We start from the raw sequence: 16,589 nt of genomic DNA on the forward strand, positions 1-16,589 counted from the left end.
TTATCAAGATCAAATCTATAGTGTAACACTAACAAAAACTCAAGAAGAACTAATATATTCTAACACAACTTGGACTTTGATTTCTTGCGTTTGACAATGACCTTGCTTCTCTCTCTTTTAGATGAGGCAGGTCCAGGCCCTGTCAAAAGCAAGTACGATGCACTGGACTTTGACACTCTGCTGAAGGAGGCCCAGAAGTCCTTGCACCGCTGACGGCACAGCGCCCCTGACTGGCCAGCCTTAGTAAACTGCAGCAACACCCCTCCGACTACACGGCTCTGCCCTCAGACAGGCCTCTCAGTACCTCCATGCAAGGCAACCTCGCAAAATGTTTACATTTTTACCATTGGAATAAAGTAACGATACGGACCTTGTTGTTTTTTAAGTTTCTTTCACCGGAGGATACTGCTTAAAAATGAGGAAGCCACTGGGAGTCCAATGAATTAACAGACAATGGAGGAAATAGGACTTTTAACAGCAATGGTACAACTACAAACGATAATGACACAGTTCTCTGCTGAACAACAATAACAACAAAGCTGCTTCCTGTCTGTGTTGGTGACATCATCACCCCGCCTTGGAAGCACGGGTGTGAGAGACCTCTGTAGCAAATCCTTGCTATCCCTGCGTTACGTTGGTCTTCGTGGTGTGTGTTTCTGCGTGTGCGTGTTCTTTGTTCTGTTTGTTTTGTAAGAAAAAAAGAAAAAACCTCCCTCTTTCTGGCCACGGGTGGTGAACCTGCAAGCTGTGTTCGCCATGTTGTGTGGTCGTGTAACCATGAAAAAAAAAATAACCCTGCTTTGTTTTAGCGAAAAATTGTGGATGTTATAAATTTTAAAATCTATTGTGTGTGTGTTATGGACAAAGAATATAACAAAAAACCATTTAACGTAATCATCTGATGACTGAAGTTTACAAATCTAAAATGAAGAAGAAAAAAATCATGTTTTTTTCTTTTTTGTAATTGTAGTGCTTCCTTGATTTGATCTATGCACTGTAAGGAGGTAAATGTCTCCGCTGTCCTCCACTTTCCCCCTTTGACTCTAATCTATAACTCTGCCATACTGACAATTTTGGCTTCTGCTACTGGCTGCTGCAGGCTCTGTTTGATAGGCGCTTTGTTCATTAAGACCCCAACTTGGATTTGGGAAAAATTTTACCTCAAAATTGTTTCCAGCCAATTCACACTAAAGTGGTTAATGCAAAAGCACTTATCTTAAATGGTGAACATGTGAATTGGCCAAAATAGGCTAAAATAAGATTATTTGGATAATTATTTGATAATTATTATCCTATTGCCAATAGGTCATGAAGAAGTTCAAAAAATATTTACTGCTTGGGTTGAATAAAATCCTTTAGGTTATTGGCTAGTGTTAGAAATAAGGGTTAGGACTGGATTAAAATAGGAGTTGGGTCAGGATTGGGATAAAGTCAGGGTTACAGTTACAGGAATGATAAACCAATGCTGAACTAGCCAATAAAACATCAGCAGTTTGGTGCTGTTGGATACTGTTCATTAAAGAGATGTTCTTTTGGTCAAATTTCTTCAGTCCTTGAAACTTTAAACCAAACAATTAATTGTGCTTCATTGGTAAATTTCTTCCACATCTAGATGGGTCTTGATGTATCTTCGATAGGGTCCCACTGAACATGTGTCCAATAAAGGCTGCAGCCTAATGACACCCCCTGAATGCCACAGCCAATGCAACAGTTACTGTTTACATTTGGACTGCAGCAAGTAGAACTAAAATGGGGAAATAAAGATGGTAGCCATTGGTGTTTTATACCATACGTGGCATGAATTCATCACATCTGCACTTTGTCCAGACCATCCCAGTCTAATCTTTCCCATAGAGTTTAGTCATTACAGTGCATGAATCCTTTTTATTCTCTAACATTGGCGTTTAAAGTTGGGTTTCAGTACGAACCAATTTGAGCCCCATAATCCAGCCACAGCTAGACATAGATGAATCTGTTGGTTCAAATGGAATGTATTAAAGAATCTGAATGTAATCATCAAGTTTTCCCCATTTCTGCTTGCCCAAAGATTGTGGAGCTTTTTGGTGCTTTAAAGGTAGACTTGCTTAGTCATCCAGGTGAATGCATGAGACCGACTCTAGCTTGAAGTGCAGTCTGGGTAGCGCCTAATTTACATTCCCCACACAGCCAGTAGCACCCACCGTCAAAAGGGAGAGAGCCTCCAAGCCTGCCAATCTGGTGGCACCAAACCGCCGCCTAAAACACAGCCAGGGAATGAGCAAGGGATGGGCTTGAAAGTAATGAAAAGAGCAATTGGCCGAGAATCCTATTTCTCGTCCGGGAGGTACTGTATCAGCTGAGCATCTCTACCTCACATCCATCCATCCTTGCTCCCCCTGTCTTTTTATTTCCTTGATCTACTGGATGCTCTCCTCCCCTTCTCTTTTATAAGTCTCTCACTCTTTGTTTTGTTTTTCTTTGTCGGAAATGTTCTCTGTGTGAGGTTTTCCCCAACTGATGGGTGGTAATAGGTAGTATGGGGGGTTTGTGTTTGATTTTTTTATACTATGACTCCTCCTACCACTAGGTCCCTTGTAAGGGGAATATCTCTATCTTTCTCTAACTCTATCCTTCGCTTGCCTCATAACGGTTTTAAGCGTGTCCGTTTTTTGGAGTCTCAATCGTGTGTCCTTGTGAGTGTTTTGTCTTTGTCTCGTGTTTGAGTCGGACACTGCTGACGCTTGCGGGTTGGTGAGGAGGGGTCAGGAGGGGTTGAACGGCGGCTCTGTGGTTGGTTGGTCCTTGAACGCGCTTGGAGGAGACGATTCCCAGTCTTCTCTCCTTGCCCTCATTTTCTTGTTTTCTTCAGGGATACGCCATTCCTCCTGATTTCCCGTTCTTCCTCTCCTTGGCCAGGAATTTCAATAAAACGCAGCCCGACTCTTCCTCTATCTTTAACGCTGTCGCTTTCTGACTCTGTGGGTTCAAGGCCTTGTTTTCAGGTCTTCTCCAAACCCTGGTAGACTCCCTCCCCTTTTTAACAAATAATCCCTCGTTCCCCATCCTCTTCCTTGTTCTCTCTTTCTCTCTATCTAATCAACTCCTTGGTAACACACACAAAAAAATTGAATGTTTACATCACTTGATTCTCCTTTGACTTTATTAGGAACGCACACTAAGTACAAAGGCGCCTTATTCAGTGTTTTGAAAAAATAACAGCAAGCGGCATGGCCTAGAAGGACGGACTCTGTCCAGGCTCACCGATGTCCAAAACTAACAAAAACAATTTAGTGCTATACATACTGATTAAGAAACAAGGTGTCAGGAAAAAACGGAAACAAAAAAATATAAAATTGAAATTGCAACAAAACTAATCGCAAACAACTGAATGAGTATTTGTGCTTAGTATGTATACTACTAAAAAGTGAGAGAATGTGCTGGTTTACATATTAAAAAAAGAAAATATATTATATGAATATATAATGTGTATATAGCACTATGCCTCGTTGTAAACATAAAATGTATTGTGTGTTCTTTTTTTTTGGTGGCGGGTCACAGTTGATTGCTAATCAGACAGGATACGGTCAGGTCGGTTTTGTTCCAGTGAATAAATGTCTGTTCAGTGCAGGGAGGAAATGAAGGGAAAAAAAATTACGTTTTAAATGACTTCACCCAAAGTCCAACACTGTTGTAAAAGACAAAAAAGATTCAAGTATCCCTTTAGACTATCACACTAGAAGGTTCTATTTCTTTGATGTTTTGAGATGACTAAATATTTTTGATGATTTTTTTCTGTTTCTTAAAAAGCAATTTGAGATGCAATACATAATAATCTTATCTTTAAGACAGCCTTTCTGAAAAACTGAGGTAATAATGTACAGTTTATGGTTGGTTGTTGAACTACAACATGGGCAATCTTTGAGCTGCAGATTCAATAGGCTGCTGTACTGTATGTAGACTGCTGTTAGACACAAAAAACATAAAAACTAATTACAGGAAGAATGTGGTCAGTCGCGTTGTAAACACATAACACATATACAAAACAAATCGTACTAATATACTCTTGCACAAATAACGTCCCAAGTAGTGAAATATCTTCACAATATTTTCTTCTCATTGAAAGGAAGCTGTTGTAACTGTTATTACCACATTTTGATGGTGCACAGGTTTGTTAAAGAAAGTGCTGTTGCATTGAACACTTGTATTACAGTATCAGCTAATAACTATACATGTATGACTCTGGTTAAGGAATGTGGAAGGGAGGAAAAGAAAAAAAAAAGGAAGTTGATGCTGGTTTGACCCCGTTAAATATTTTCTGACGACTTGATACAGATGAGGTAGACACTGTAGAAATCCCAATTTCACTACTGCACCTTTATCCCATAAAGGAACTATTTGGATTAAATTAATTGCATTAAATATGAAGTTACAGACCTGTATAATCATCCAAGTTGCTCAAACCTTCAAACCCATATGGAAAGTGTTTTTCCTGCTGATGACCAAAATGCTTTTAGTTAACAAATCTAAACTGTTAGCTAACCTTAGACTTAGACAGACTTAGACAGACTTTATTGATCCCTTGGGATGAATCCCTCAGGGAAATTAAATCTTCACACAATAAACAGTTTCTACATGTAACAATGTAAAATTTAGACTTTGGCTTATTTGAGGTAATCTTGAGACTTCAGCATGTGGTGGGATTTCTACAGCGGCTGCCACTGTGCCTGTGAGGGTGCCTCCATTGTTATAGAGGTGGATGACATCGTAATGACCCCATTTTTCATCATGGCAAGCCTTAAAAATCAAATCGGGGAGAAAATAAAGCTACCACTAGCTTTTATTATTACCGTTTCAACTCCTTTCCAATCCAATGTGGTTTATTATTAAATAATTACTGACGTAATTAAAACTTTTTTCAATAGCCATATTATAAAAAGGTATATACATATATATGAATATATATTTGTGTGTTTGTGTAGATATCTAGATGATTATATACTTTCTTATAGAAAACTTTGATGTTGACCATTCTCCTCAGTGTTTTGAGAACACGTTGACACATTTCAACATAATAACCGCTGTCTGCTTGGTCTAGGTCCTAGGTCAATGGGCAACAAATCCAAATAATAAAAAAAAAGTTTAAAAAAAAAACCTCCAAAGGGAATTACCCTCATCAGAATGCAATACCTTTCTTTCCACTATTCATTTCAGAAAAATGGAAAATGGCAAGAAAACCATAAAACTTGATAGGCGAGTTGACCAAAAAGAAAAAAAAAAAAAAACACTTCAACAATAAAAAGCGTGGCTCATGACGGCTCGAGAAAAATGGCATTTTTCAGCAGCCGCGTCAGATTCAGTTTTATTGATGTCATGTTTCCAATGCCATGGCCCACTACAAACACTTCCTTGTTTTTATGTCACTTAACAGTCTCTTTTAGTTCAGAAAAACAATGTATCTGTCAGCTAGCTACACCATCAAATTAGCCCCTACCAGGACAGGAGTGTTTGCAATACCGGCCCAACTCTGGCCTCAGATTCCACTTCCATGTTTGATAAATAAATGATTGTGTCGCATTTCAGCATCAACAGTTGTACAACACACAGAAACTAATGGGTAATCTGTCAAACTTGATGGCAACAGTTATGTCAAATAGGCACTTAAGTAGGGACTGCAAACTGTCAAAATAGGCTAAATGTGAGCGGGTATTTTTTTGGTGGAAGAAAATACTTTGACATAAGGGCATACATTGTTTTTGTTGTTTTTCATTACTATTGATTTCATTGTCTATTTACATCTAATGACTATCAAATTCACATAAATGATTTGTTTTTCTTTTTTAACTTAGTTTTTGGTAAAACAAAAAAAAGGTAAATACTGCTAGTGAGATTTTATATTTTTACATATGTTGGTTTTATTTTGCGTTTCTTCTTTTTTTTATTTATACGCCACTTAGTTTGGATGTCTTTAAATTTGTGTTTTTTTTTCTTTTCTTCGTTTTGTGTGATTTCATATGTCTTGAGAATGTGGAGACAAAGGCATTTCAGTATTTTTGAATTGTTAAAATCTAGTTTCATAGAAGCGGAAGTATCTGATGTTATAAATTATATTTTAATTCATGTAAATAGTTTAAAACAGAAGACTATGGCTTCCTTTTAAAATGAATACATTTCTCGTCAGAGATTGTTTACATTATGAAACTGTAGAGATGTGCTCCTCATATACTGTATAAAGTACATATATTCATTGATTTGCCTCCAAAAAATAAAATCCTAATGAACAGCACTCTCTGAGGTTATGTGATTATTTCTGAAAGTTAAAATAAAAATGTTTTTAGACATAAATTTTTTTTAGCTGGCCATATTTACTTTTGACCACATTATTTCAAAACATCAAAACAAAGTTTACAGTATTTTGGGGTTTCTCCCTCACTTCTTTTTAACAATTTAACTATCAATATTTTTCCCTGAATTACCCAGATGAACATGGATCCACCATATTTGGTTTGGTCAGATTTAAGAATAGACCAACATTTAGTTGTTTTTTTTTTTTTTTTTTTCATTTCTTTTGAATTAAAATTATTTCTTGTAAAAATGTATGACTTTAATCTTGGAAATTCTGACTTTTTTCTTGGATTATTAGCCCCTTGTGCTATTGTTTATGTCCCTCATTTACCCTTTTGTCTACAATATGGCAGTAAAAATGAACTCAATGAATTTTAAAATTGCATTTTGCTATTGAGTTTTCTCTGATTTAAGTTATTGGTACTTGCTGAAACAAATCAGTAACAAACAAAATGTTGGTTTCTGTTACTCGTCTTTAGACACAGTTTGACAACTACCTTTTCTTGAACCTGCATGAGTATCATTTATGCATATTTGTATACAGCTGAGTGTTACGCCTACAAGACAGTGTGACTGCTGCCATCAACCTATCTGCTGTGGAGAGGTTCAGCTTCACAAAACAGTTTGCTCTGCTGCCTGTGCTCAAACACACATTAATGGGCACTCCCTCTTTCTAGTCTTCCCCTGGTTAAACAGCAGCCTATTAACAGGCCGCTGGCAATTTTCCGCCTGACTGCACAGTGGTTCACATGTCAGTGACTGCGCTGATGATGTCTGTGCATGGGACATCGTTATACCAGCACTGCTGCGCTGATGGTCTCTCGTCTCCTGTCACTCCCACACCAACAAAAACACATGGTAGCGTTTACGTTTCACAAAGCCCCAAGGCCACAAGGATAAAGAAAATCTAAACGTACCAGGACAAATATTAATCATGTTCCCTCCCAAGTCAAATCAAAACCGCATCGGGAATGTTTACTCATTTATTCAAAGGTCAGTATATTTACCTCTAATGTGTGTTTTATTTGTGTAAACAATCCTTTCAATCTGACAGAACAGAGAAAGTCCATTATTTCCAATGGAGATAGTGACTGCCCTCTCTCTTAGTCAGCTACGTGGGCCGTAGCTGTGTGCACTATGTTGTTTTTCTGCCAGGTTGGGCAGCTAAAGTTCAACTGAATTGCTCTCTGACCCCAAACAGGATGACCTCCACAACGCAACAAGTGCATTGATCCAAGAAAAGTCCAAAAAAGTCTGAATTCCCAGAGTTCTGTAACTCTGCTCTAGTCTCTAATGTCAAGCAAAGAACAAAAAATCAGCAACGACAGATACCAAGTCTTAAAATTAATACCTTGGACTACTTTGCTCTTCTTTTTTGTTTAAACTATTCCCTCATATTGCATGTTTAGTCTGAAACCAGCATAAGATGGTGCAAAATCACCCAGGTTCAGACTAACTACAAACATAAAACTACAGACAGAGAGTTTGTAAGACTACAAACAGGAGGAATTCAGAAATTTCTGAACAACTTATTCACACCTCCAAAAGTCACACAGCAGCAAGAAGTCAGCACTTTCTTTAACAGCTAGTAGCTAACTTTGTCTTTTTGTACTTTGCCTCTGGGCAGGGAGCATAAAATGGGTTTATCAGGTCTTTATTTTGATGGAAAAGCAGGTTAAATCGAGGACCTCAGACTCCAGAAAACAAGAAGAAACCAAAACAACTGGCTGCAAGGGGACAAGACTCCAAAACATCTAAACACTTCCACTTGGGGCAGCAACTAACTCCTTTTGTCATGGGATCAATCCACTGTACCAAAGCCTCATACCACTTCCACTAACACATTGTTCACAGTCCAAGAGTCACAGTCCGATGAAGCCAGTGGAGCCACATCATTTACAAAAAGCAGAGATACAACCCTGAGATTACAAAAGTACATACCCTCCATTCCTTGGCTGAGATGGCAGAGATTCTGTCCATGAATATCACAAACAGAATCTGTGACAAGGAACGGCCTTGGCACAGCCTACTGCTTGACTTCCTTCAGAGAATACAAACACAGCTCTTACGTTTTTGTAGATGGACCAATGGCTGTGAGAAAAACAACCTACAAACCTGCAGCATCCTCCAGACAAAAGTAGCAGCAATTTTCAGAATTAATGTAAAGTTGAATCAGTACCTCCTTAAAACCGTTTTCAAGAACTGAACATATGACCTTCATGAGAGGAGGATACATTGCATATCACTGTATAGTAGTTTTAGCTGTGTCCCTGATAACTTGGTGTAGGAACTCACATTATAAACTTCTAACTAGGCTACATCCAGATGAGTACATTTATTCATGTGTGATTAAACTTTTCTTTGGTTAAAACAGCCAATTTGTAAAGCATTAACCTTTTTTTTTTAACTTTGGTGATTAATTGTACAGCCCAAAGCCAGAGGAGAGAGCAGACGATTAGAAATCATCCTGTCAGCCATTTCCTGTCCTGCTGTCCTCTGTTTGGTTGTTTCTGTGGGGCAGTCGTGACTGCAGCAAACAGAGCTGCTCTGCAGTGCAGTGCAGAGTTATTACACACACACTGTGTCGTCCCCATGAGCTTCAGCTTAGCTCTGACAGGGACATCAGGACAAGACACTACTGCCAACCATGAGCCTCATAACTGCTCTTTATTTGTTCCTCATGTTGACACAGAGTCAAAGTTTGTTTATTTGCTTTATAGAGATTATGGTTTAAATTGAGATATTTTCAAAATGACATTAATCAGCAGGTGCTGATCCGACATGTTAACACTTCACATTTCAAATCAGCCTTTTATGCTCACACTGTAAAGATCATGTGACTGTGGCCGTAAGCATGGAGCTCTCAACTGGTTTTGTTCACTGACAATTCCAGTAAAGTTTATTCAAATAATATGACCATGTCCTACACAGCACTGACGAAAAGAGCATGACTCTGTGCTACTACAAGTGGAAAGTCAGAAGAGACAAATAAATCTGTGGAGCCACAGAAGGCTGGTAGATGCAGCATAATTCAATTTCACTGCAGTCTCAGTCATAACGTGAAATACAACTTCAATAAAACAAGCTCACGACAGTTTATAATGGATCTTTTGACAGTGGCCATGTAGGAGACTGGACCATGGAAAGACTCAAACTGCAGCCAGCCACATTACAGAAATCCAACTGATTGTCCAAGACTCAAATCACTGATCGTTCAAGCAAATAATCAGATATCGTGACCTTCCATCAAACTACAAGTGAAAGACGACAAGTCCTCCAACCTATAAACTGCTTGTTCCCTACCATCTGATATGACCTACAGGAGCGCACCAGCATCAGGCGTTATCAGAGCTTCATCATCATGCTAATAATAATAAACACACAGTTAACAATGTGGAACCGTCTCAGTTTGGTTAGGTTTAGAAAAAAATGGTGGTTTGGGTGAAAATTGGTTGAGGAGCGGTCATGGACAAAGGAAAGTAAACGGTAACGGTGAGTCGTAATAAGCTGCTGCAGACGACTTGGCAGAAATTTCTAAAATTAGTTGGGAGCAACCAAAAATGTTTTTGGCATTTTAAAAGTCAAACTTATTGTTTGTTCATTCCTTATTGTCTGACAGAAACAGCTGATTGGAGAAAAATCTGTTTCAATCTACATTCACTCCAATGCGCTTAAGGTCTTGTGTGTGTAAATATAAAAATTGGTGAATATATTTTTAATTTCAGAATCTCAAAATGACTACATTGGTTATGAGAATGGGACATTTACTTTACTGGTCAAAAAACATGTTAAATGCAGCCTCATTTTTGTAATTTGTTGGAGTAACTGCACACTTCTCTTTTCTTTGTTTGCTGTTCATTTTTCTAGCCTCCACGTATTTACACTTTAATTCTGTTAGTTAAATCTTGGTTAGAAATAATACGGTATATATATTCAGGAATGTGGAATCATGTATTAATCCTCAAAACATCCCACAGGGATTTTGACACTGAGCTGGAAAACAGGAGCAGATAGTATTTGGAGTTATATAACTAAACAGATCCATTCAAATTCAATGTGTTGCACTTGTGATAAGGTTGGTTTCTGCATATTTCTTCAGTTGTTGGATCAGCCCAGCTTAACTGCCCTCATGAGACATGTTGACCCAGGCAGGTACATACATCACTGGGATGATCAGGCTTGGTTTTCTGCATGTATTAAATAAAGGTGAGAAAAGACATGATGAAAAAGGTCACATCTCCGTGTCCTCCTGAGATCACATCTCCTCTCTCACATCCTTTTGGTGTTACCTAAATATCCCTTTGTCTTTGAAAAAGGTCAAAATACCACCATCTCAGCAGTTATTTCACACCTTTCTCAGCATTTCTCCTCACATTTTACAGTCACAGGAGTAAGCTGTTATACTGCACAGTATCTACTGCTGAAGCAATTAGTTGATTCATCCAACTGTTGATCTAGAGAAGTTTTAGTTATTTGCCATGTAGAAATGCCACACATTTGTTAGCGTCAGAGATGCTTAGCTGGTTTTAAATCATTATTGGGTTATTTTAGCTGCTGATCAGATTTATTAAGGTAAAGCTTTGGGCTGCCGAGCCCACCAGTGGGTCAGCCATTACAAATTTGTGTTGTGCTGCCAAATGCCATTTAAACCTACAAAATTTTATTTTAAATTCTACAAGAGATTTTGAATTTGCCAAAGACCAAATATATCTGGCGGATAGATCTAAACATTACTGTAGAGCAGTGTGAAATAATGTGGTTTTAACATCCTTAAAGCTGCTTAAACTCATGGTGCAAATAGGCCTGGTTATATCTGTTGTGTCAGTAATGCAGGTCTGACACTTGCTCACTCATCACTCCCTGAAACGCAGGTGATCGACTGTCAAAATTTCATGAGATTCCAGCAGGAACAGCTAAACATTCCATACCATAAATGTGAGATTGCCCCAGCAACAGCAATGCTGATGAGAATGCATTGCTGGGACAATGAAGGCTGAGCAAACTAGTCAAGTGACTTCCTCTGCTTGGAAACTGCAGCCGACCCATGCACAGTCGCCCTATAAATAGTCCTGCATCGTTCTCTCTGCTGTGGCTTGCAGACTGGCAGCTCTGCAGTCACGACTGCCCCCGATCGCTGCTAGAATGAGGCTAACGCTCCCTTCCTGTAGGCTCACTGGGTGTACTGCAGCTGCTTCTCTGCCTCTCCCCCTCTCTCTCTCTCTCTCTGCAGTCACGGGTTGTCCCTGCGTCAGAGCCAGAGCTTCACACGCTCTGCTGATCATCACAACCGTATACGGCAATCCTTTGAGCTCCCAGCATGCCCTTACGTCATGGGGACTTACGTCATACAGCAGTGACGACACACTTAGATTATGTATCTGTGCTATTATTATATTACTACAGCGTGTGAAGGAGGGAGGGATGGGTGGTGATGAATTTAGCTCATGCCCTGCCCCCCCTGTTGAGGCTCCAGTGGCAATCAGTTTTCATTATCCCGCTCTGGCGTCATGCTGTGTTTTGTAACAGTATTATATATGGCTCTAGGTGGGACAATTAACTTATGCATACATACACAAACACATTCTAATGAATAGCGCAGCTGGCAGATATTTATACATTGTCAGCTGTTGTGTAAGTTGTCATTTACACACGTTTCCTGCAGCAATCCTGCATCAGTGCTGCAGACAATTCTCTCAGCCACACATACTTCTGGTTCCAGATGTTTACTTCAACAAATATTTTCATGTTGAGCAGTGAAAAAGACAACATGCACACGGAATAAAAACTCAGTTTCCATATGTGCATGTTCTTTCTAAGAAAAACAGGAGAAATGTTTCCCTGATTTTGAAAACCGTCTCTAAAGTTGCTTCAATGTGATTTCCCATGTTTGTTATGGTAAAATCATGTTAGAAAATCTTGTGCTTGGGGCTGGGGCTGAGTTTTGAGTGGTTCCCCTGTAATTTTGTCCTCAGGGTGAGCTGCTCCGAGTAAACATGGATTTGGTAATTTGCAGGTCAAAAGACTCATTTAAGCATCTACTTTGAAACACAGCTAAATGTGGTTAAACAGTTTAAGTTTTGCAGATATACAGGTTGCATCAAACCATTGTTTCAACATCATTTAGCCAGTATGAATTACATCTTGAATATAGTAATTAAAATTCTGTGTCAGCAATAATCACAGGTATCGCAAATGACTGAAAACCTTAAACTTTTCAATCAAATCAAACCCAGTTTTAGCCCAGATCGCTTCTGACCTGTAAATCTGGGTTTTCTGGGTTTTGTACATCTACAGGAGAAAAACATTTAATACCCACAGATTAATGTATAGCCTGACAACCTCTGTGTAGAATCAATAAACATATGCAGTTTGGGAAGGAAAGATTTAACTTTTGGCATTTTTCCCTGGCGTGACATTGACACACACCACCAGCAGGATACCTATTTTTGGGGGAAATAAATTTTGGCCAGCTCCTCCACACTGCTGTCAGTCAACTGCTTGCTGAGTTGTAAATCCTCATGGTTGAGAAGAGTGCAAAACTTTCCCAAACAGGAATTAAAACAGTATGACAAGGTGAGTACACAAGTGTGTGTCTTAAGAATTAAATGATTACATAAGAGCTTTCAAATATGCTGCTGTCTATGTAGAAATGCGTCATCAAACACACACAGTGAGATGAGGGATATTTAAATACTACTTTCTACTACATAGATATGTGCACACACATGCACACAACAGCACTGGCTCATCAGATATATTTTTCACAGTGAGTAGCTACATAGTCTTTGACCTACAGAGCCTACAAAAGCACAAGAAACAGATTCAGAATCATCAGGATATAAATGTCCCATATTTTCCAGTATAGTTCTCTCACACTTGTCTCTGGAGCCTCTCTTCTGATTGGCTGACTGTTTTCTGAGTGACATAAAGCTGGGCCAACCACAGGTAAGGGATTGTAGCTAACTGTAGCTTGGTAAAATTGACCGAAAAATAAAAATGGCGACCGCTACCACTGAGGAAAATGTTAAGCAATCAGCTCTAAAATGAGCCGAACAGTACTACACAATACTTTCTATAATATGGACCCTTTAACACCAGCCACAGCAAACACTAACACACTTACACACACTAAACACTACACTGCCACACACAGGCACAGCTCAGTAAGAACACAGACACCAGAGTGACTCAGTATGAAAATAGCGATCTTTACTAATGTCTGCAAAATCACTTGTGACATTTCCTCATTAATAACTACAGTAAGAGTTAATGCATTGTGTGTGTCTGTGTGAGAAATTAGTTCACATAAACACAGTTTGGTCTCTGCTGATCTGCATTAGTTTCCTGCACAAGTATCTGCAAAATTTACCACTAGACATCACAAATGGAAGGTGGTATGAGACACTAAAAAGTATGTTATTTTAATATACAGCGTACAGTAAAAACCAATGCAGCAGAAAAGAAGACAAGCTGTCTTTAATCAACCAATAACTGAACAACAATATACATATGGTTTTTCAGCATCTATTTTACAAGCAATGCTTCTTTGATCTGCATTTGCATTACAAAGTTATAGATTGTGACCATTTGACAGCATGTAGACGAACAACATGTCAACACAGCTAATGTCAGCTGAGCCTGAGCCAAAGATATAAAATAACAGTTGTTTCAGACACTACTGAAATGCTCGGGGAGAAGTGCCATTAACCAGAGTTGGAGCCGTTTCCCCCTCTGTGTTTAAATACAACTGCATCATCAGGAACCACCACTACAAAATCCACTGAATATTATGTAAAATGGTAAAATACTGTCAACACAGTCAAGCTGCAGCTATAGTTTGTTGATTATCATGGATTTTTTTGTGCCTTTTTTCATTTTCTTTATCGCTTGTAACAATAAATATGTTTGCTTCATGAAGATAAGTGTCTAGAACTGTCTCAATCAAGTTAGAAACTTTCTGAAATCCTCAGACTGAGTTTTTGCTATTCACATCCTGTTGTGACCCTGACCTCGCACAGTAAATATTATCTTAGCGCATGTACTGTTGACACAAATTCCAAGCTGACACACGAGCATCAAGTTTAATCTGGAGGTGCTGGATTTGTTGAACAAGCACAGATTAAAGGTTGGTGTAGATTCCATCTGCGGTTAACACACCAGCCATCATCACAGATACTCAGGAACAAACTGATGGTTTGTCCATTAGCTACTCAACAGACTGAGTGCTACTCAACATTTTCTATATCATGTATCTTTCTATGCAGCTGCTGCTGCAGCTTTATAAATCTCTTTAAAGAGTCATGCATGGTAATACTGTGGAAGTAGCGACTGTTCTGGAAACTGTCTTGTTGGTGTATTGAAATGGCTTGTAGGTAGCTGACATTCAACGCCTGAGTTGTCATATTAACAAGAACATTTTGAATGGAAAAAAGCTTCCAAATTTTGACAAGGTCCATGTTTCCTTACTGCAGCTCTGCCAGATTTGATTTTCAGACAGCGTACACTACATAGACCGCTGCATGTGATGCTTTTTGGTAGCTGATTCTCAAATCTTATATGTTGGAGCTTCCAACAAACACCTGAACACACCATCAAGCCCAGTGCATCTAATGAGTAATACAGTATCAAAGTAGGGACAGGAAGAAGCAGAGCAGAAGGAAGGTTTAAATAAATGCAGCTGGAGGAGACAGTGAGAGATGCCCTCTCTGGAAGCTAGATTTTTCAGGTGTGATCTCACAAAATCCCACCAAAAAAAAAAAAAAAACTGGGGAAATCCAGTGTTGGACCACAACAATAGATTTAGCTCAGAATACAAGTCTTTGATTGTGCCTGGGCTGCACCCGCCGCTGGAGGAAGGAAGGAAGGATAAAGAAACAAGGAAAGGGAGAAAAGAAAAACAGAGAGGAAGTTATTTTTTTTTTCCATCATTTAAAAAGAAAAAAAAAAGAATGAAAAATGTAATCAAAACCTTTTACACATGTATGTGTGTATTTGTGTGTCTCTCTTTTTGTGTCTTATTATGGCTACCAAGCTGCTTCTTTGGCATATATTTCTCACTCAAGTGTAAATCAACCCTGGCACACGGACTGTTTAGGCTCAGAGGCATTTTCATCCCACATGAAAACAAAGAGAGTAATGCATTGTTTGTGTGTGTGTGTGTTCACATGTCTGAGAGCCTCCTACCCTGTTTGGATGCCACAGCTTGCTGAGCTGCCTCCTCCTTGGCTTTCTTGGCCTCCTCGAGGGCGGCCAGTTTGGCCTCGTGCACCTCCTTCAGGGCGTTCCACTCCTTCCTGTTGTTCAACAGGCGGTCCAGCATGGGAGTGATCTCCACGTGGAAACGGCTGAACTCCTGTGGAGCGGGACAGGAGGGCGAGTCAACACAAATCTAATCACATCAAATCAATACAGCTTTGTTAGATCAAAACTCTGAGCATTTATTAAATCAGAAATATAACATTAACAAATGAGTCTCACACAGTGCGAACAAAGTCGATTATGGTAATCCAGTTGCACATCTGAACCATCTTGAAATAAAGTTACACAGTCTAAGATGAAGTCAATACCAAGTTAAAATGCCTTCAATCCCCAGACAAGACAAATATTCTTAAAAGGTTTTCTTGAGATTGAGGTCAGAATCATACCTGCAAGTGACTTTAACTACAGTTTAGTCAGCTGCAGGTGTGTGTTTGAGTTAAAGGGACTCAGTAATGGATGTTTGCATGTGTTTGAGTGGTGTGTGACGTCTGACCTTGTACACAAAAGCGCAGACAAAGTCGATGAAACCACACTGCAGCTTCGGCAGCTCGTCTGCTTTGTTTCTGTCCATCATCGGCTGGAGAAGAGAGAGAGAGAAAAGTGTTTTAAACACTCACCTCTGGTCATCAACCCTGCTGCTAAACCCCTGCATTTTAATGTCTTCATCTTTATTTTGATTAGATATTATAGCAATAATACCACCAAAGTACTACTGCATTAAAAACACATCAAGGTATTCTAGCCTGAACAGAGTGTATAAAACAGATGCACCAATTATTTTCATAGTTTAAACAAGATGCTTTGCAAGTCAATACAAAAACCCTGTGTAAATACATTATCTTGCTCGTGCTGTTATTTTGTCCACCCTGTTGTGTTGCTGCAATCTAAAAACAAAGTTTGCAGCCATAAATGCAGACAATAAAGTTTTATATTAGAGAAGGAAACTAGTACCAAATTTATTGGCTTATTTAACTTTAGTATCTGTTTTTATAGGTTGACACCAGGTACAA

The 16,589-nt window shown here is 39.0% G+C and overlaps 2 protein-coding genes across 5 annotated transcripts in view; one reads left to right on the forward strand and one right to left on the reverse strand.

The window, feature by feature from the left end:
- Positions 1 to 6,262, forward strand: part of ppargc1b (peroxisome proliferator-activated receptor gamma, coactivator 1 beta) — a 100,299-nt gene extending 94,037 nt beyond the window's left edge. For all 4 annotated transcript variants that reach the window (XM_018679597.2, XM_018679599.2, XM_018679601.2 and 1 more), the window contains exon 13: positions 122 to 6,262. In XM_018679597.2, coding sequence (XP_018535113.1) covers positions 122 to 213 — 92 coding nt within the window. In that variant the 3' untranslated portion in view covers positions 214 to 6,262. The remainder of the gene's footprint in view (positions 1 to 121) is intronic.
- An 8,073-nt stretch (positions 6,263 to 14,335) lies between these two features.
- Positions 14,336 to 16,589, reverse strand: part of pde6a (phosphodiesterase 6A, cGMP-specific, rod, alpha) — a 28,765-nt gene continuing 26,511 nt past the window's right edge. Inside the window, exons 22-24 of the mRNA XM_018679592.2 lie at positions 16,073 to 16,156; positions 15,505 to 15,673; positions 14,336 to 15,167 (exon numbers count right to left, since the gene is read on the reverse strand). Of these exons, the coding sequence (XP_018535108.1) occupies positions 15,121 to 15,167; positions 15,505 to 15,673; positions 16,073 to 16,156 (300 nt within the window). The 3' untranslated portion in view covers positions 14,336 to 15,120. The remainder of the gene's footprint in view (positions 15,168 to 15,504; positions 15,674 to 16,072; positions 16,157 to 16,589) is intronic.

Source organism: Lates calcarifer, linkage group LG8 (assembly GCF_001640805.2).
Source record: "Lates calcarifer isolate ASB-BC8 linkage group LG8, TLL_Latcal_v3, whole genome shotgun sequence".
Classification (NCBI taxonomy): Eukaryota; Metazoa; Chordata; class Actinopteri; family Centropomidae; genus Lates; species Lates calcarifer.